The sequence below is a fragment of the Giraffa tippelskirchi genome, chromosome 6 (genome assembly GCF_054371585.1).
Source record: "Giraffa tippelskirchi isolate mGirTip1 chromosome 6, T2T-mGirTip1v1.2.pri, whole genome shotgun sequence".
Taxonomy (NCBI): domain Eukaryota; kingdom Metazoa; phylum Chordata; class Mammalia; order Artiodactyla; family Giraffidae; genus Giraffa; species Giraffa tippelskirchi.
This window is the reverse complement of record NC_137280.1, coordinates 41021426-41043549: the sequence shown is the minus strand read 5'-3', so window position 1 is coordinate 41043549 and position 22124 is coordinate 41021426. Positions and strand designations below refer to the sequence as shown.

Below are 22124 nucleotides of genomic sequence, written 5' to 3'. Positions count from 1 at the left end.
CTGAAGGTATATTCTTGACGTATCCGTGGAGAGAGATATACTCCATGTCCACCTACTCCCCCGCCATCTTGTTCTCAAGACTCATCATATTTCATATTGTCCTTTTTCACTTGCTTATTAAGCTGTCATGGCCCAAACACTTATACATCCTTCCTCTGCTGCTTTAGGGAGCTCCCCAGGTGGTACTGGTGGTAAAGAACTCACTGGCCAATGCAGGAGAGGTAAGAGGCTCAAGTTCAATCCCTGGGTCAGGAAGATCCCCAGGAGGAGGGCATGCAACCCACTCCAGTATTCTTGCCTGGAGAATCCCATGGGCAGAGGAGCCTGGTGGGCTACAGTCCATGGGGTCACAAAGAGTCAATGCAACTCAGTGTCTTAGCTCAGATGCACACTGCTGCTTAGGAGGGACAGCAGCCTTGGTGATTCTGCCCCTGCCTGGCAGTACTTTCTTATCTTATGACTCTACATCCTGCCTCCTTTCCCCATTATTTCACCCCCCTTTTTCTCTGCCCCTTTTTGCCTGATCACCATTTAATACCTGCTCAAAAAGGCACTAGACTTGACCTCTGAAGGGCTAGATTTTGAATCCTAACTCAATTACCTCTTAGTTCTGTGACTTGCAGTTGGTCACTTAAATTTCTCTGAACCTTAGTTTCATCATCTTCAAAATGGGGATAAAAATGCCAACATGTGTTGAAGTCCAGATATGATCATGGATGTGAAGGAGCTTGGTGAACTATATAGCACCCACTGATGAGAGGCGAAGCCTGTTGTTCATTGTTCAGTTGCTAAGCCGTATCTGACTCTGTGATCCCATGGACTGTAGCAAGCTAGGCTTCCCCATCCTTCAATATCTCCCAGAGTTTGCTCAAACTCATGTCTATTGAGTCAGTGATGCCTTCCAACCATCTCATCCTCTGTCATCTCCTTCTCTCCCTGCCCTCAATCTTTCCCAGCATCAGGGTCTTTTCCTGAGTCTGCTCTTCGCATCAGGTGGCCAAGTATTGGAGCTTCAGCTTCAGCATCAGCCTTTTTTTTTTTCAGCAGTGGTTAGGTTGAACTGGGTCTTCCTTGCTGCACACAGGCTTTCTCTAGTTGCAGCGAATGAAGGTTACTCTTTGTCGTGGTGCATGAGCTTCTCATTGTGGTGTCTTCTCTTGTTGCCCAGCACAGGCTCTAGGCACGAGTGCTTCAGTAGTTGCAGCACACAGTCTCAGTAGTTGCAGCTTGAAGCCTCTAGAGCGTGGGCTCAGAAGTTTGCCGCATGGACTTCGTTGCTCCCTGGCATGTGGAATCTTCCCTGACCAGGGAGCAAATTCTGCATTGGCAGGCAGATTCCTATCAGCTGCACCAGCAGGGAAGTCCAGTGCCTAGCTTTTCTTCTGAATTACTCTGTTCTTTCTGCAGTGAACAGATGAGATGTTGGGTAGAGATGAAAAATGGGGTATATGACAGTGACTGAATACCCATACCAAGATTCCCAAATTTCATACCACTTTGTGAACGTGGAAGAGACTAGACAGACTGCTCTGAACTGAACTTGCCATAGACAAACATTCAAGGTTGAAGTCTTGTCTCCCTGCCTTACTCAGTGTGCTTCTCCACAGGGCATCCTCCCAGACCTACCCTTGCTAATGAGAACAACAAGAACAGCTGCCTGGGATTGAATATTTATATGTGTCACACAGGCACATGAGACTCACTTGTATTTCCTGTGTGATTTAATCTTTAACACAGCACTGTGAGGGACATAAAACAATTCCCATTTTATAGGAGAGGAAACAGGCTTAGTGAGGCTAGGTAATTTGGTAGAGTTACCCAGCTTCTGAAAAGAAGAGTCAGAATTTTACCTTGAAAACTAACTCGATTACTTTATAGAGTTCTTTAACTAGTACACCTATTGTCCTTCCAAATCCATTCTCTTAATGACCCCTTGCCAGTGAGGTTTTAAAATGAAAGTAACTAATCAAATTGATTCATTTTAAACCATGAAACCTAATAGGGAGGATAGACTTTACATTGTGCTAAGAATATCTGATGCCCCTAAATAGATCTAATCGGTGAATTTTCAGACCGTTTAACAAAAATTTAAGGAATGTGACAATTTTGTCCCCAAAGCATATACTGAATGCCAGGCATTGGGGATGCAAGATGATAAAGATAGTCACCTTATTTAAATCACTTGCGAACAGGGAAACAGATGAAAGGGGGGATTTTGAAAAAATATGGAAAAGGCTACTTCCTGGCTATGCTGGGACTATAACTGAGGGGCACCTGAGCTTGCCTAGGAGTTGAAGATGACTGCCTGCAAGAGCTAAGGCCTGAGCAAAGCTGAACAAGAGAAGAGAGGTGTGCCGGGCAGAGGGAACATGAACCATGTAAATGGTGTCTACATGGCATGACAAACACTTTGGTGTCTCCCAGTAGAAATTGATGGAAGGAGGTGGGAGACAAGAGGCAGGCAAGATCTGGTCATGGAAGCCTTTGTTGGCTGGCGAGGCTGGACTTTATCTGAGAAACCACTTGGCAAATACGAGTTATCTTCAAGTGGATATGGTGAGGCCAGATTTGTATTTTGAAATGGCTGTTCTGGTGGCTGAACAGATTTGGTCAGGTAAGATCAGAAAAGAAGGCTATTTGTAAGGGCCTGACAGTTGGAGGATGAGAGCTTGGACTAGGGCATGTAGGGAAAGGATATTAATTCCTTAAGATATTTAGGAAGGGGAACAGACAGAACTGAGATTTGTGTCAGGTGTGGGACAAGGAAGGAGTTGAATCCCAGGTTTCTGATTTGAAAATAGGGGAGTTGGTAGAGACAGAAGACATGAAAATAGAAGGGAAAGAAAAAAAATCATTCCATTTTGGATATATTTGAGGATTTAGTTTCCCACAGGTCATCTGTCATGCCTTTTAAAAATGAAGGTTGTAAAATTTATCTCAATTGAAATCACTAGGAAATCCTGAGAACAGACTCAACTGAGGTTGAAGCCATTTTCCTGTGCATCTCTGTGGTGAGCAACATGACCTCCAATCAGGGAATTCTCTGGCAGTCAGTGGTTAGGACTGCATGCTTCCATTGCAGGGTTCCCAGGTTTGATCCATGGTCAGGGAAGTAAGATCACACATGCCAGCAGTGTGGCAAAATATAATAATAATAATTTTTGTTTTTATTTCCATTACTCTAGGAGGCATATAAAAAAAGATATTGCTGTGATTTATGTCAGTGTTGTGCCTATGTTTTCCTCTAAGAGTTTTATAATATCTGGTCTTACATTAGGTCTTTAATCCATTTTGAGTTTATTTTTGTGTATGGTGTTAAAAAATGTTCTATGTTCATTTTTTTTTTTTATGTGCAGCTGTCCAGTTTCCCCAGTACCATTTATTGAAGAGACTGTCTTTTCTCCATTGCATAGTCTTGCCTCCTTTGTCATGGATTAATTGACCATAGATGCATGGGTGTGGCTTCCCAGGTGGCGCTAGTGCTAAAGAACCCACCTGCCAATGCAGGAGACTTAAAGAGACTCAGGTTTGATCCCTGGGTTGGGAAGATCCCCTGGAGGAGGGCATGGCAACCCACTCCAGTATTCTTGCCTGGAGAATCCTCATAGGCAGAGAAGCCTGGTGGGCTATCATCCATGGGATTGCAAAAGAGTCAGACACGACTGAAGCGACTTAGCAAGTGCACAGGTGCATGGGTGCGAATAACTAAATAAATGCAATACAACTACACCTCCAGGAGGGTGGCTAAAATAAAAATGTCAATACTGAGTGTTGGTTGGTAACAATGTAGAGTAACCGGAATTTTCAAACACTGCTGGGTGAAAGCATAAATTGGGACAACTTAGGAAACCGTTAGTCAAAAACATGCAAAGTCAAACATCTGCATTCTCTATGAATCTGCAAATTTACTTCTGGGTTTTACACAAAATGTGTATATATAAGCCCTAAAAGCCATGTACAAAAAATTTCATAGCAGTATTGCTTGAAACAGCCCAAAACTGGAGACAAGTTAAATGTCCATCAACAGTGGAATGAATAAATAAACTTACACTGTGCTGTATGTCAATTATATCTCAACAAAGCTGGGAATAATAAGCAATAACCCTTCCTCTCCTGAAGAGGTGCAACTACCTTGCCAAGTATTGAGTTTAAAAAAAATCTGAGATCTCTAAATGGTGTCAGTTTCTTGTCTAGTTCTCCTGTGATCCCATCAAGGACTAATTGTAAAGTTAAACCTCTGTAAGGCCTTAATTGTGGGCTTCCCTTGTGACTCAAGACAGTAAAGAACCCCCTGCCAATGCAGGAGATGTGGGTTTGATCCCTGGTTGGGAAGATCCCCTGGAGAAGGAAATGGCAACCCACTACAGTACTCTTGCCTGGAAAATCCCCTGGACAGAGGAGCCTGGCAGGCTACAGTCCATAGGGTCAAAAAGAGTCAGACACGACTGAGCAACTAACAGATGGTAGGGGAAAAAAAAGAAGGGAATTAGTTAACACATAGGATAGAGACAGAGTAAAGGGACAAAGTAGGTGATTAAATAGTTAATCCCACTAGGAGACTGTGAGTAGAAAAAAAGATGGGAGACCCCTGTAAGCTAATGATTACTAAAGAAAGATTTGCTTCACCACAAAATCAAGCAGGCTTGCTTAAGTTAACAAAACCATGCAACAGAAGCAGGAGACATGCTCCCAAACAACAAAACAATGATGGCATGAGCCCCACGTCCTGCCCGGTGAGGTCAGTAAGCTAATGGTCCCTAGGACATGCTCTCTGCACACATTAAAAAAATTATAATTTGTGGACCTAGCTTAACAATGTAGGGACAAGAAAACTTTCCTGCCCAACCTGCTCGAGAAAGACAGAGAAGTTCTTCTCTCCTCCCCCACTTTTCCTTTGATTATAAAACTATAGCCCAGTAAATTCTTGGGCAAGAATACACAGAAGAACTGTACAAAAAAAGATCTTCACGACCCAGATAATCATGATGGTGTGATCACTCACACTCACCTAGAGCCAAACATCCTGGAATGTGAAGTCAAGTGGGCCTTAGAAAGCATCACTACTAACAAAGCTAGTGGAGGTGATGGGATTCCAGTTGAGCTATTTCAAATTCTGAAAGATGATGCTGTGAAAGTGCTGTACTCAATATGCCAGCAAATCTGGAAAACTCAGCAGTGGCCACAGGCCTGGAAAAGGTCAGTTTTCATTCCAATCCCAAAGAAAGGCAATGCCAAAGAATGCTCAGACTACCACACAATTGCACTCATCTCACACTCTAGTAAAGTAATGCTCAAAATTCTCCACACCAGACTTCAGCAATACGTGAACCATGAACTTCCAGATGTTCAAGCTGGATTTAGAAAAGGCAGAAGAACCAGAGATCAAATTGCCAACATCTGCTGGATCATTGAAAAATGAGAGTTCCAGAAAAACATCTATTTCTGTTTTATTGATTATGCCAAAGCCTTTGACTGTGTGGATCACAACTGTGGAAAATTGTGAAAGAGATGGGAATGCCAGACCACCTGACCTGCCTGTAACAATGACAGGTGAGATGAGAATTATCTGTCCCCAGAGGGTATCTTCAGGTATAAGGGAGACCCTCCTTCTTTCCAAAAGATGGTGGCAGATTGATTTAACTGTCCAGGAGGATCATGAGGGTTTCAAAATGACCCCCTGCTCAATTTCTTAGGGTAGCATCTTTTCTCAATCAGTATCCTAAATTTTACATGATACTGAGTTCAGTTCAGTGCAGCTAAGTCATGTCTGACTCTTTGTGACCCCATGGACTGTAGCATGCCAGGCTTCCCTGTCCTTCACTATCTCACAAAGATTGCTCAAACTCATGTTCATTGAGTCAGTGATGCTCTCTAACCATCTCATTCTCTGCCACCTTCTTCTCCTTTTGCCTTCAATCTTACCCAGCATCAGGATACTTTCCAGTGAGTCGGCTCTTTGCATCAGTGGCCAAAGTACCTAACTAAACTACATTTAACTTAGCAACTTATTGGACCAATCTTAAGTTTGGTTTTACAATGATCAAAAAGCTATCTGGGGTTAAAGAACAGAATACTCGATATTTCCTAGGATCCTGCTGTGCCCTGAAATGAAATCTGAGGCATTTGAGGTTATACTCTTTCTTTAAGCTATCCGGTATCATTAAAAGCAGCCATTCCACTTTTCAGGCTATATAAATTCACACCACTGATTTTCGATTTGGGGGGAATTCTCTGGGGGTCCAGCAGTTAGGGCTTCGAGTTTCCACTGCATGGAGCATGGGTTTGATCTCTGGACAGGGAACTGAGATCCTGCATGCCACTTGGCAAAAAAATAAAAATAAAAACCTGTTGTCTTCTATTCTGTTCTTTGATAGGTTCATTGAATGCTCACAAATCCCTGTTCTCAATAGACAAGAAATAACTCAAATAGCTATTTAACCCTCCCGAGCTCTTGGCTTTCAGATTCTCATTTATGAATATTGTGGAATTGTCCCCACTTTTGGCTCTACCTGAGCAAGATAATAAAAATCAGATCCCCCATTTTCTGGAGGATTTGTTTCCTGCAACCTACCGTCAATATCAAATTCTGTAAGAGTTGTAGTTCTCAACTGAAAGCCTAAGTAGAAAAGGCAATTATTGGAAGGATGTGGAGGGTTCCTTGGTCATGTTCCTATGCCCTGGCAGGCAGGAGGCAGGGAAGAACTCACTTTTTCGATTTCTGTAGCAGTATGTGGGGGCGCCACTTTCACCTGGATGTAGATAATGGGTGTCTCCTAAACGCAGGGTGGGGATTCCTATGCTGTACAACCTAAACAGAAGAAAACAAAACATTCCACAATGCCCACTACATTTCTACTTCTTTTAGATTTCAGAATTTTTCAGTTCATACTTCTGGAACTTTTCTATGAGATTCTATATTGCCTGCAGATATTTTTTCCTACTCTTTCCCAGTATTTATGCCTATTTAAGTCTGCATTTGGCAATAAGGAGTTCATGATCTGAGCCACAGTCAGCTCCCAGTCTTGTTTTTGCTAACTGTATAGAGCTTCTCCATCTTTGGCTGCAAAGCATATAATCAATCTGATTTTGGTATTGACCATCTGGTGACGTCCATGTGTAGAGTTTTCTCTTGTGTTGTTGGAACAGGGTGTTTGCTATGACTAGTGCGTTCTCTTGGCAAAACTCTATTAGCCTTTGCCCTGCTTCATTCTGTACTCCAAGGCCAAATTTGCCTGTTATTCCAGGTATCTCTTGATTTTCTACTTTTGCATTCCAGTACTCTATAATGAAAAGGACCCGTGAACTTCCAAATGTTCAAGCTGGATTTAAAAAAGGCAGATGAATCAGAGATCAAATTGCCAACATCTGCTGGATCATAGAAAAAGTAAGAGAGTTCCAGAAAAACATCTACTTCTGCTTTATTGACTATGCCAAAGCCTTTGTGTGGATCACAGCAAACTGGAAAATTCTTCAAGAGATGGGAATACCAGACCACCTGATCTGCCTCTCGAGAAACCTGTATGCAGGTCAGGAAGCAACAGTTAGAACTGGACATGGAACAACAGACTGGTTTCAAATTGGGAAAGGAGTATGTCAAGGCTATATATTGTCACCCTGCTTATTTAACTTATATGCAGAGTACATCATAAGAAACGCTGGGCTGGAAGAAGCACAAGCTGGAATCAAGATTGCCTGGAGAAATATCAATAACCTCAGACATGCAGATGACACCACCCTTATGGCAGAAGTGAAGAAGAACTAAAGAGCCTCTTGATGAAAGTGAAAGAGGAGAGTGAAAAAGTTGGCTTAAAGCTCAACATTCAGAAAACTAAGATCATGGCATCTGGTCCCATCACTTCATGGCAAACAGATGGGGAAACAATGTAAACAGTGAGAGACTTTATTTCTGGGGGCTCCAAAATCACTGCAGATGGTGACTGCAGCCTTGAAATTAAAAGATGCTTGCTCCTTGGAAGGAAAGCTATAACCAACCTAGACAGCATATTAAAAAGCAGACACATTACTTTGCCAACAAAGGTCCATCTAGTCAAAGCTATGGTTTTTCCAGTGGTCATGTATGGATGTGAGAGTTGGAGTATAAAGAAAGCTGAGCGCAGAATTGATGCTTTTGAACTGTGGTGTTGGAGAAGACTCTTGAGAATCCCTTGGACTGCAAGGAGATCAAACCAGTCAATCATAAAGGAAATCAGTCCTGAATATTCATTGGAAGGACTGATGCTGAAGCTGAAATTGCAATACTTTGGCCACCTGAGGTGAAGAACTGACTCATTGGAAAAGACCCTGATGCTAGGAAAAACTGAAGGCAGGAGGAGAAGGGGACGACAGAGGATGAGATGGTTGGATGGCATCACCGACTCAATGGACATGAGTTTGAGTAAGCTCTGGGAGTTGGTGATGGACAGGGAGGCCTGGTATGCTGCAGTCCATGGGGTCACCAGAGTTGGAAGCGACTGAGTGACTGAACTGAACTGATTTATGCCTAACTTAAAAAAAAAATGCAACATTGCCTGGATATTTCCAAGAAATGCTAGAGTGTACTGACAGCAAGTATTCTTCTGTGTTTTATTTTGACATATAATTGACATATAACATTACTTTCAAGTGTAAAACGTAATGACTCAATATTTGTATATGTTGCAATATCTCTACATTAAATCTAGTTACCATCTCTCACCGTACACAGAAAAATTTTTTTCTTTTAATGAGAACTTTTAAGATGAACTCTCTTAGCAATATAATATTACTAACTACATACATGCTGTACATTACATTCCCATGACATTTTATAATGGGAAGTTTGTATCTCTTGACCCCCTTCACCCATTTTGCTCACTCCCCACCCCTTACCTCTACCAACTACCAACCTGCTCTCTGTAAGCTTGGGTTTTGTTTTTACATATAAGTGAGATCATGTATTTGTTTGCCTTATTGTCATTTACCATAATGCACTAGATCTATCCATAATGTTGCAAATGGCAAGATTTTCTTCTTTTTAAAAGCTGAATAATATTCCATTGTATTTATATACCACAGATGCTTTATCCATTCCTTTAGTGGACACAGGTTTTCATATCTTGGCTATTATAAATAATGCCTCAATGAGCATGGGGGTGCACGTATCTTTTTGAGTTACTGTTTTTGGATAAATACCCAGGAGTGGAAATGCCAGATCATACAGTAGTTGTATTTTCAGTTTTTTGAGGAACCTCCAAGTCTTCCCTAGTGGCTGTACAATTTTATATTCCCACCAAGAGTGCATGAGGTGTCTCTCTTCTCCACATCCTCACCCACACTTGTTCGTTGGTCCTCATTTTTAATGAGTGTCTCTGATGAATGTTTTTTGTAGTAACTTTAGCTTGAGGTTGTTTTAAAATAGTAAATGAGGGACTCACCCAGCAGTCCAGTGGTTAAGGCCCCGTGCTCCCAATGCAGGGGGCATGGGTTCGATTCCTGGTAGGGGAACCAAGATCCTGCTTGCTACGCAGTGCAGCTGAAAAATAAAATAAAAAATGAAATAGTCTATTCCTAGTGTATTAGTTTAAAATCAGGCGTGGACACGATGCTTTACCAAATTATTTTTAAACCTCTATTGAAACACTCCTACATTTTTCCTTTGGTAAATGTGTATCAATGAATTTTCTTACCTTAAACCATCTTTGCTTTCTTAGACTAAACAATCACAGTGGAGTATTCTCTGATGACAGTCTGGATTTGATTTACTAGTATTTTATTTAGGACTGTTGTCTCTATATACCTGTGTTATAGGCCTATAGGATTTTTTTTTTTTTAAGGTGGGGGGCTCTATGTTATCTCAGAATTTGCTGTCAGGATTATACTAGCTTTGTAACAGAGGCTTGTAAATTTGCTGTTTTTTATTGTATGTTAGAACAGTTTACTGTGTGAATCATGCTCCTTGAAGATTTAAGAAAATAACTTAATAATAGAATGTTATGCTTTTTTGGGAGAAGTATCTTGACAACTACTTCATTTTCCTTTCATGGTTATTCAGATTTTATCTTGGTTTAATTTTCACAATTTATATTTTCCTTAGAAAATCACTCAATCACAATTTTAAAATTTGGTGTAAATAATAACCTCATATGGCACTAGTGGTATATGCTTGCCAATGCAGGAAACTTAAGATTCGGGTTCGACCCCTGGGTCAGGAAGATCCCCTGGAGAAGGAAATGACTGAAGTGACTTAGCACTCACACGTTGAACATCTACCATGTTTAAATCAGCCTGCTAAGCACTGGAAGAGATGACATGACATCCTTACAAAATACAAAATGCCCTCCTGTTGCTTTACAACCTAGTTTTTAGCTGATATACATAAAGCAAAAATTGCCACTAGGAAAAGAACAAAAATATAGTTACACATAAGGATAATCACATAAATTGTGATTTAATCAGTTTTAAGGAGTTCTTGCCTTTTTATGACTTTTGTATTGTCATTCCACCAGTCCATGGAACTTCATGGACTCCACTCTTTAGGAATGCAGGTTTTCATTAAGTATTTAAGGATGAAATGGTACTTATCAGATAGACCATACTCTTGCCCATAACAGAGCAACTGTTTGTATGATGTTGTAGGAAACCTTGCTGCATTGAACAAAATAACATAGATGATGTCTTATACTGTAAGATAACAAGTATAAAAACCCATTTTAATCACAACTTTGATGCAGCTTTCTTACATTTGGCTTTGTGACATGCCATGGTGCTGGCATGGTAACTGGTTGCATGAGAAAGCTACTCTAATTCCTTTAATTATGTATCTTCTGCCTGGCCACTCATTTTTATTCAGTAGTTTTAGATCAAAAACACTGACTGTTGCAAAACATTCAAAGAAAATAATCTAAAAAAGAAAGAAAAGCATCTCCCACCACTGAGGCTATTCAAAAGAACATTTATTATAAGCTCTGAAATCAGTTCCAGAAACATTTTTGAGCAACAATAGCCCTACTAAGTGAAGGATGATGTTCATTTGGATAGAAATGTCATATACTTTAAAAAGCATTTATTATTTTATAAGCACATCTCATGCATTAACTCCCTACTCTAATTCCACCATTTCAATATTCTGCATATTATTTCAATACTCTTAACATGACTTCTTTTCCTGAACGTAGCATTCATAGAATGTTTCTAGAATCTAAGCACTATGTTTGTTCTAATTTGAACTATGATCTGGGTCTAGAATCTCACTGTAAATTAGCTTGTAACCTTGGACTAACCTTACTGATCCTCATTAAAACAAAAAGTAATGTATTGGCTGATTCAAATGGTGGCTGTAGGAAAACAAAGAAACATACATTTTCAAAAACAGCTGAATGAAATTATGGAAAGACTAAAATGGTCTTTTATGGTCTGAAGAAAATGTATTTTACAATTCAAAATTATACTTGAGATGGATGCACAGACTCTTGGAAGTTTTCAAGAGCAGAAATGATACAGTATATACTAATTCAAAAGAAAATTACATTTGTAAGTTTGCATCAAAATTCCATATGCCTAGTTAAAATTCTGATGTATTAAAAAAAAAATCCTAACACTGGACCTGGGCCAGCTGGTATGCATAAGTAGAATTAATCACCAGCTTTACTTCATGATATAAAAGGTTCAAATGGAAAGATTTTAGATGATTCTGGTTGAGTAAAAAGTCATGAAATTTGAATTTTTCTTATCACAAGCTATCATCTTCTGCATACTTCTGTAAATAATGAAGCAACAGATGCTGTCACAAATAAAGGTCTTGGCATATATGTATCTAGATAAATAACACTTTTGTATTAAAAATGATGTAAGCATCTAGAAAGAGGGGAAAACTCCAAATACTGATACAGTTGTGTCCTATATTAGAATAATTACATGAACACAAAACTTATAGAACAATTTGATGATTAAGACCAAGAGTTCTACCTCAAAGCAATTTAAAAATTTTCCAAATTAAAAACACTGTGTGTGTGTGTGCAGGGGGAGGGAATGCGGAGAAAGGAAATGGAGTATTCTACAAGGCATTTTGAAACAGTCTTGTTTTCAGCTAAAAAAACATGGCGTAAACAAAAAATTATTTATGTATCTAATTCAGGGTAAATTAATAAACTTGAGCATAAACGAAAACTGAATTTTGGATTGACCTGGCATCAAATATTACTGGTAGGGAAATGGCATATAAATTTCTGTTTGTATCACAAAGTTAATGATGACCACAGCTAAAATGGAATTTTCTTTATATAGCAGGCAATAGAAAACAAGGATTCTAAATTAATCTATTTAGTACTGATGTGTAATATTTAATGCTTAATCGAAAGCAGAAAAAATTGAAATTTATAGACTGCTACTTAGAAAATGCAAGAAAACTTTTTTCTTATTTATAATTCTTCTGATCATCTGTAATGTTACAATTTTTGATTTAAGCAACATCGACAAACACAATCTTGTTTGTTCATTAAAAAACATGGCCAACATCACCCTATTGATGTGTGGTCTCCTAATTCCCTAGATGTGAAATTAAGACCCAGTCACTTGCTCAAGATCACATGGCTTATTAGCATAAGACTTTTTAACTCTTAGTTTGGTGCTATGATATACCAGAATCTTTCAGACTAATAATTTGTTTAAACCACTGGATATAATACTTAAAGAGTTTAATCTAATAGGAATACAAAATCTTACCACAAATATGACTAGCCTGGAATTAAACCAGATTAAAAATTGCAAATAGAACACTATATATAAAGTTGATGGTATCTATTGATTTCCAGATCTTATGTTTTACCAAAATTAGATAAAACTAAATAGAGGCTCAACTTAGCACTGCTAAGTCTAAATATATCCCAGCTTTGTTAATTTGTATGAATTTTCCTCTACATAGATAGGAATTATGAGGGTTAAACATCTTCAATCTTAAACAGTAATTTTAGTTATTTCTCAGAATATCTGTACTATTTTGAAAGAATAATAATTAATAAATTTAGCAAAATGATTCAGAGCTAAGATGACAACTCCGTACATAGCAAGATGTCTCTAAATGTATTTCTATTTTAACATGAGCTAAATTTACCGCTTATAGTAAACTGTATCTCTCAACAATATTAATAGGTCTTCAAAAGGAGACTGTTATCTGCCAATAATAATTGTAAGAAAGATAAGCAATCTAAAAGCATAAATAATCTAGACAATACAAAATGAAATACTAACTGAATAAAACAAAACGATTATGTGGTGCTATCCTCTGTGCAGAAAAAAATATCGGGGAGATATGCACTTAATTCGAAAAGTAAACCAATTACCAAGTGTCAGAAAACCATTAAGGTTTCAACACTATATAAAATTATCTGTTAAATTTAACCAAATAAAAATTCCTACTATTGTCATGTGACAGATGTACTGAAGCAAATAGTTTCAATACATCCTCAGAAAAACAGAAAATTAAAGCTAAAAAGATCAAACACCAAGTGTTCATCAAACCTTTCAGTCAATAGTCTTTATTAACATGCAAGTATCATTTGCCACAAGATACACAGTTTTCCTAATCTTTCAATTCTTTTTCAATATTTTAAACTTGAGGTTACTTCTGGATCTAACATACAAAGTAACCTACTAAAATGGGTCAAAGTTAAACTTTATTCTAGCTATTACCTTGACCTTTAGATCACCATTTTAGGTTTATAATTGGCATTATTTGTCACCAAGTAGCAGGATATAATTCTTGTACTTGATAATCTTCTATACTAAAATATGTACCAGTATGTCTTAAGAAGTTACTAAAATATATGCAATTAACATTTATATTTAATTGCTTTCAATAAGCTGGAAAGTACAATGTTAGGTCTTCTAAGTGGAAAAACTACTTTTATAGATCTTGGTTGTTTATGGTCTTTGCAGGTTCCAGAAAAACTGGTCCATATTAAACCAGTCTCAAAGAAGTAAGCTGATGATTTATAGACCCTGTAGTAACAGTTTTGTTTTACTACTAAGATAAAGACTATAGTAAATCCAACTCAAGTGCTTCTTTTCCCATGGCTAAGCAGAGACACTCTTATAGTTCTTAAAAAAATTTTTTGTCTTAGTATAGAAGCTGAAAGACCTCTTTTGTAAGTTTGACTTCAGCAGAAGACCCAGATTACGACATCCTTGGGAAATGCGTTAACAGAAGATGATAAACTTTATCAAAGTGCATTATAAGATCTGCACTGCATCTCTTCAGGTTTTAGTATTTTATAACATTTCAGCTGAATGGAGGAAGACTAAAATAGTTCAGAGAAGTCTTGTTCTTAGGATCTAGATGAAGTTCATGAGTCTTTTAAAGCATATTTAAATAATGAGACGTGTACCTACAAGGGACTATGTGAGAATGAATATCGCAAAGGAAACTTTATAGTCAATGGAAGTACAGTACTTTGGAATGGCCGAAATGCACAATGTACATGAAACCAAATGCATGTACATGAAACCAAATGCACGTGTAATTTACTTGTTGACCATGTGGCTATAGTTCAAAAAGTCCCTGCTCCAAAAGCTGTACCTAATAATCTTCCAAAACTGATTTTAAATAAAGTTCTTAAATTGTAGCAATAAACAAAAAGACAAGATATACTTAAAACAATACTGCAGTTTATCAAAAGACACATAAGAAATTTTAACTCTCATGTCTTTGACAGTTATAAAAATCAATATTTTGGCTAAGTTATAAACATGTTTATAATGCAATTATATGCAATTGCATAACTCTAGTAATGCTAATGACAGCTATAAGATCAGAATAGGTTTTTTTAAAAAAACACTAAAAACATAAAAATACGTAGCCCCGTTATTTACCTGTAGAACGTGTTCAATTTATGCCTACATTTCAGCATTTACTGTATCATCACTTCTCTAATTTTAAAAAATCACATCCAAAGGATAAGGCAAAACCACCTACGAATTGGTATATTTGTTTATTTCTCAATTTGTGAAAATGTCCTTAATTTGTTGATGTAGCAAACAAACTTCAACTCTGATTGCTATGCAAAAGAACAGAAGATAATCTGCTTTGCAATGAACTTTAAAGTTCAACTGCACACAGGCAACATGCTATATATGAAAAAATCACTAACTGAACTACAGGTATTAAATACTGAAAAAGAGTTAACAGTTTATTATAATTTATTTTATTTAACAATCTAGGAAGTTCGCAGCCATCAGCAGTTCCAGTGCAATTTCAGGTGCAATTGGGAATTCAGGAATCTCCGTGGAGCTGTTAGTGTAGCGAACCTTGTAGGTAAAATACATGCATACTTTCGATAGCACATGTGAAGGGATCTCTCTAAAATTGACTTCATTAGTTTCATTCTCAGCAAACTGACCTGGAAAAGAAAAGGAATTTGTGATATATGGGCTGAACTGTGTTTTCCTCCAAATTCCTATGTTCCTCCAAAATTCCTAACTCCCAATACTTCTAAATGGGACGATGTTTGGAGACAAGTAATTCAGACCCTGAACCAACTTGACTGATATCCTTATCAGAACTTTTAATGTCATGTTTTTTGACTTTAGACTTCTACCTTGTTCATCTGCAAAGAGAATTTTGGCTCTTTGAAAATTCATAACTTTATCATCAAAGTGCTAATCCAATAAAACAAACCAAGAAACCTCCAGTCATTTGGAGAATGAAGTAAGAAATGGCAACCCACTCCAGTATTCTTGCCTGGAAAATACTATGGACAGGGCAGCCTGGCAGGCTATAGTCCGTGGGGTTGCAAAGAGCCAGAGATGACTGAGCATGCACACGCATACATATGGAGAAAGAGATAAAGTAAATTAAAATTCCCCAAAACAAAATATGGCAAGAAACTTAAACTCTACAGACATTGCCAGATACAATGTAAAACAGTACAACCACTTCGGAAAACAGTCTGACACTATCTTATAAAGTTAAATATATACTTAGAGCCCAAAGAATCCACCTGCAATTTGGGAGACCTGGGTTCAATCCCTGGGTTGGGACAATCCCCTGGAGAAGGGAATGGCTACCCAATCCAGTATTCTTGCCTGGAGAATTCCATGGACAGAGGAGCCTGGCAAGCTACAGCTACAGTCCATGGGGTTGCAAAGAGTCAGACATGACTGAGCAACTTTCACTTATCAGAACAGGGGGTTAGGTTGCAGACACACAGAGGTTAGACAACAATGTGAAGACACAGGGAGAAGACAGTTATCTACAAGGCAAGGAGGGAGGCCCCAGAAAAAAACCAACCCTGCCAAATCTTTATTCCTATCCTTTGGAACTGTGAGAAATTAAATTTCTGTTTAAATCATTCAGTCACTGATATTTTGTTATGGCAGACTAATACAACACAAAAAGAATAAACCCAACTTGCATCAAATGAAGGAGCAGAAACCTAAAAAACTTTATTAAGAAGATTCAGTCTAGGTCAAGAGTCCCCAGCCTCCAGGACCTGATGCCTAATGATCTGAGGGGGAGCTGATGCAATAATAATAGAAATAAAGAGCATATTAAATGTAATGCATGAATCATCCCCAAACTACTCCCTGACCCCAGACCCCAAGTCTGTGGAAAAATTGTCTTTCAGGAAACTGGTCCCTGGTGCCAAAAAGGTTAGGGACCACTAGTCTAGGGAATCGAGTATTTACGGATAATCAGGAGGGAGCTCTGTGCTATGTTGCCATGTAAATATAAACAATAAGTGAAACACTAATTTTAAAAAGTCTCTTCAAGGAAGTAAATCCACTGTTTTCCTCTTTAGTTTTTAAAAACATCATCATGTTAATGAGATCTCATAAACCATTATGTTTTCCTTTAATAACAGTTCATAAACTGTTTTTAGTGATCTCTCAAAATTTCTTTAGCTATACAAACAAGATAATTTAGCCTTTACTATTGGGAAAAAATATTTTCTTGATCATCTAGCATTAGCACTGTGCACTGAATAAAAAAAGACAGAAAAATGTACTTTCTGAGAAAAGTGTATTTTAAAAGTTTTCTATTAACATTTATTGGTTAGGGGTAGGCTGGAATGAGGAAAAAGGAGAGAAGGAGTCAACAAATAATTCATAGCAATGAAGTTAGCTTTTGTTTACCAATAACTACAACTCTCTTGCTTGAACATATGCATGAAATATTACCAATAGGCAGTTGTTAAGCCTTTGACACTAGACAAACAGTGCTTTTTTCGAGGTGAAATGCACATAACATAAAGTCCCCATCTAAGATGTGTAATTCAGTGTACATTCACAGTGCTGAGCAGCCATCCACTCTTATCTGGTTCCAAAACATTTTTGTCGCCCCAGATAAAACCTTGTACCCTTTAAGCAGGGCTTCCCAGGTGGCAGTAAATTCTTCAGCCAGTGTAGGAGACCCAGGTTCAATCCCTGGGTTGGAAAGATCGCCTGGTGTAGGAATGGCAACCCACTCCAGTATTCTTGCCTGAAAAATCCCATGGACAGAGAAGCCTAATGGGCTATGATCTATGGGGCCACAAACAGTAGGACACAACTGAACAAGTGAGCACACACGCACACACTCTTTAAGCAATTATTTCCCACCTCCCCCCACACCCCAGTCTCTAGAAAACCCCGATTTACTTTCCATCTCTATGAAATCATCTATTCTGGATATTTCATACAAATGGAATTATACAACATTTGATCTTTCATGTCTGGTTTCTTTCACTTAGTATAATGTTTTGAAGGCACATGTATCAGTATTACATTCCTTTTCATGTAAACTATTGTTTACATGAAAGTTGGTTTTAAGTAAAAGGAGATCAGGCCTACAAAAGAAGTTAAAATTCTCTAATCTTAATTTTTAACTAAGATTTTGTTGGCATTCATGAATTTACCCCCTCAAGTACATCCTAGTTCTGTCTAGTAGAAAAGTCTAAAAGCAATTCAACTCAGGAGCAATAAGTACTGCTAGCACCCAGAGAGGGGTCTCTAAGTACCATTTTCCACTAAAAAAACAAAACAAAAAAACCCAACCCAACCAAAAACAAAAAATATCAGTGCTCTTTAGAAAAAGTTGTTTTCAGGATTGAGAAATAATGTACAAAATGAACCTGAGAACTTTTGTTATCACAGAAAGCAGTAGATATCCAAGACTAATAAAGCCGTGTCACAAGGACGCAGAAGCCAACCTGACGTGCCCCCTCTGGCATAAAAATGGAGCAAATGGAGCAATCTGAACATCAGTATAAATGACTGCACAGGACTGAAAAATATCCAATATATATGCATACATGCAAACAAAACAAACATTCTTTACTATTGGAAGATGCTGGAGAACCAATTTGCTACTCCGAAACATCACAAGGGAAAAAAAAATCAAGTGTTTATCCTTTTTTTTTTTTACCCTGTACAGATTGTATTTCAGGGTAACCAAACAGTTCTTTATTGGAGAATTCTAAGTAATAAATGCAGAAGAAACAACAGAATTAGAAAATCCCTGTTTTATAATTCCGAATGAAGTAAATTTCAGCAGTAGCCCCAAGTGAATGCTAAAACTATTATATGAAAGACTGATTGGGGAACTGCTCATGGACCAATCAGCTTGATAACTCTGGAACCCACTAACCAGTCTTGGCATTGCTAAAAGACACGATACAACAGGAATACAAGAGTTAAACCTATAAACTACTCTTGTTAGAGAGATGAACTGGATTTTAATCAAGCCTCCAGAGTTCTAATTATAAGTTTTCAAGATGAAACATGACTTAAGTCTAATCTGGATGTAGACATTATACAAATAACCTTGTCTCTAGTAAAACTGATGGTCTAGGAAAGAAAGAAAAGAATTTGCAGAGGAACAATCATAGATTTCTGCAAGTGAAATGGCATTATGTCAGGAGTTTGCTTCAAATACTCTTAAAAACAAGTCAGAATAGATGAAACAAGATTGGCAAAATACTGATAACTACCGAAGCTGGTTGATGGGTACAGGAAGGTATGTTATGCTATTTTCTCCACATCTGGGTTATGTTTTAAAATTTCCATAGTAAAAGATATAAAAAAGGATTTCAAAGGATCCCAAATAGCCAAAACAATTTTGAAAAAGAAAAAGTTAGGGGCCTAACACTTCCTAATTTCAAAACTTACTACAAAGCTGCAGAAATCAAAACAGTGCTATACCGGTATAAGGATAGATACATATACCAACAGGAAAGAATTGAGAGTCTAGAAATAAACCTACATGCTTACAGTCAACTGATATCAACAAGGATGCCAAGACCATTCAATGGAGTAAAGTATGGTCTCTTCAACCAATAGTACTGGGATGTCCACATGCAAAAGAATGAAGGTGATTCACACTATATAAAAAATTAACTTAGTATCAAGGACCTAAATGTTAGAGCTTAAACCACAGAACTCATAAGAAAACATAAGGGTAAATCTTCATGACACTGAATTTGGCAATGGATTTTTAGAGAGGATTCATAAATTACAAACAACAAGAGAGAAAATAAATTGGACTTCATCAAAATAAAAAAGGTTTAGTACATCATAAGACACTATCAAAGGACTGTCCTGGTGGTCCAGTGAGTAAGACTCTGCCTTGCCAACCTGGATGAGAAGGAAGTTTAGGGGAGAATGTATACTTGCAAACGTATGACTGAGTTCCTTTGCTGTTCACCTGACATGATCACAACATTGTTAATTGGCTATACCTCAGTACAAATTTTAAAAGTTTAAAAAGAAAAAAAAAAAAGAATCTGCCTTGCAATGCAGGGGACGAGGGTTCGTTCCCTGATTGGGGAACTAAGATCTCACATGCCTGTGAAGCAATGAAGCCCTAGCACTACAACTACTGAGTCTACTAAGTCCACATGCCACAACTTGAGAGTCTGTGCTACAACAAAAGATCTCACATGACGCAACGAAGATCCCATGTGCTACAATGAAGATCCAATGCAGCAACCCTCTCAAAAAAAGACATTATCAAGAAAAAACACAGCCTACAGAATACAGAAAATATTTGCAAATTATGTATCTGGTAAGAGTCTAGTGTCCAGAATTTATGTGCTGTGTTTAGTTGCTCAGTCGTGTCCAACTCTTTGTGATCCCATGGACTGTAGCCCACCAGGCTCCTCTGTCCATGGGGCTTCTCCAGGCAAGAATACTGAAGTGGGTTGTCACGCCCTCCGCCAGGGGACCTTCCCAACCCAGGGATCGAACCCAGGTCTCTCACATTGCAGGCAGATTCTTTACCAACTGAGCCACCAGGGAAGCCCAAGAATACTGGAGTGGGTAGCCTATCCCTTCTCCAGGGGATCTTCCTGACTCAGGAATTGAACTGGGATCTCCTGCATTGCAGGCAGATTCTTTACCAGCTAAGCTACCAAGGAAGCCCCCCAGAATTTATAGAGAACCCTTAACAACTCACAAACACAAGTCAGTTAAAAAATGGGCAACAGAATTGAACAGATGTTTCTCAAAAGAAGATATACAAATGACCAAAAAGCACATAAAGGTATGTTTAACATCGTTAGTCATTAGGGAATCGCTAATCCAAAGGACAATGTAAAGAGATACCACTTCACACTCACTAAGATGGTTAGAATCAGAAAAATAGAAAATAACCAATGTCAGAGAGGATGTGGAAAAACGGGAACCCTCATACACTGCTGTTAGGAATATAAAATGGTTCAGCCACATTGCAAACAGTTCAGCATTTTCTCTAAGAGTTAAGCATAGAATTATTGTATGCTCCAGAAATTCCAATCCTCAAGAAAAACTTTCTTAAGGTAAAATGTTAAGAATAGATATTTGGGAGGCAAAAACTTTCTTAAGGTAAAATGTTAAGAATAGATATTTGGGAGGCAGTAACTTATATAAACTTCATATGTAACCAGGAGCACAAATCACCAATCATAGTCCTTCTGTGGTGAACTCATCACAGAAACTAACACAGGGAAATGATCTTTCCTGTTACAAAATAATCAGTTTGGTCTTAATAAAACTGCAGTAAATAACTGAAAACAGGAAATAGCAGATGCCATTTTTTCCCCAATGCAACATAGTGAAAGTGTTAGCTGCTCAGTCATGCCCGACTCTTTGCGACCCCATGAACTGTAGCCCGCCAGACTCCTCTGTCCATGGAATTCTCTAGGCAAGAATACAGGAGTGGGTTGCCATTCCCTTCTCCAGGGAATCTTCCCCAACCAAGGATTGAACCTGGGTCTTCTGCAATGCAGGTAGATGCTTTACCATCTGAGCCACCAGGGAATGCAACATAACTATGCAATAATTAATGTTAGAACAGTTACTGTCTCTCTCTTAATGAGTTATTTAATTCAACTTAAATCACATCCATCAAACATTAAAAGTGAAGATACAATATATTAAGAGTAAATAAAGAAATGTACCCACCTGGGCCACTCAACATGGCTTTTATTGTTCCTGATGTTAGCGCATGTTCTCTCTTTACAATAAATTCATGGCCATCTGAAGATATCAATTTGACATACATGGCATCAGGGCCTTCACAGCCACCATAGGTTTTCTCTTCTCCATCTAAAGTAAATAAGTAGTAAAATGATTTCTGACTCACAAAACAGATTAAAAACAAACAGGTTTACCAAAGTTAGTATTTGAATAACTCAGACCTGGACCACTTCCCGAGATTTTAAAGTTTTTAACTTCTTATACAACCAGTCTCTAAATATTTTGGCCGCACAGTTTGTAGGATCTCAGTTCCCCGACCAGGGATTGAGTCTGGGCCATGGCAGGGAAAAGTGCTGAGTCCTAACCACTGGACCACCAAGGAACTCCCAAGAATGTTTCCTTGAGATGAAAATGTACCAGTACTTTCAAGGGAACAGTAACAATTCGTGAACATAGCAGCACATTTGAATTTAAGACTAAAAGAAAACATTCAAATAGTAAAACTTTAAATCTGTCACTTGAAATACTCATTTTAAAAATAAAATGCATACTGTATTTGGGAATAGATGTTTGTATGCCGTGTGAGTGCAACTTCTGACAAGCCCATATTCTCAAAATTAGGGCTTTCTTTACTTAGCATTTTACTCTGGATGCATAAAAAATGATCAAAATATTTTACTGCTCAGTTTAAACTATTGCATGAGTACTGAAGTAATAAA

The 22124-nt window shown here is 38.0% G+C and overlaps 2 protein-coding genes across 4 annotated transcripts in view; both read right to left on the bottom strand.

The window, feature by feature from the left end:
• The window catches only part of UBE2W (ubiquitin conjugating enzyme E2 W), a 122692-nt gene extending 113181 nt beyond the window's left edge, over window positions 1-9511 (bottom strand). The window contains exons 1-2 of the mRNA XM_081501652.1: window positions 9414-9511; window positions 6708-6808 (exon numbers count right to left, since the gene is read on the bottom strand). The gene's annotated coding sequence lies outside the window, so the exon portion shown is untranslated. The remainder of the gene's footprint in view (window positions 1-6707; window positions 6809-9413) is intronic.
• Window positions 9512-10914: 1403 nt separating this feature from the next.
• The window catches only part of ELOC (elongin C), a 25434-nt gene continuing 14224 nt past the window's right edge, over window positions 10915-22124 (bottom strand). For all 3 annotated transcript variants that reach the window (XM_081501586.1, XM_081501585.1, XM_081501584.1), the window contains exons 3-4: window positions 21391-21534; window positions 10915-15371 (exon numbers count right to left, since the gene is read on the bottom strand). In XM_081501586.1, coding sequence (XP_081357712.1) covers window positions 15181-15371; window positions 21391-21534 — 335 coding nt within the window. In that variant the 3' untranslated portion in view covers window positions 10915-15180. The remainder of the gene's footprint in view (window positions 15372-21390; window positions 21535-22124) is intronic.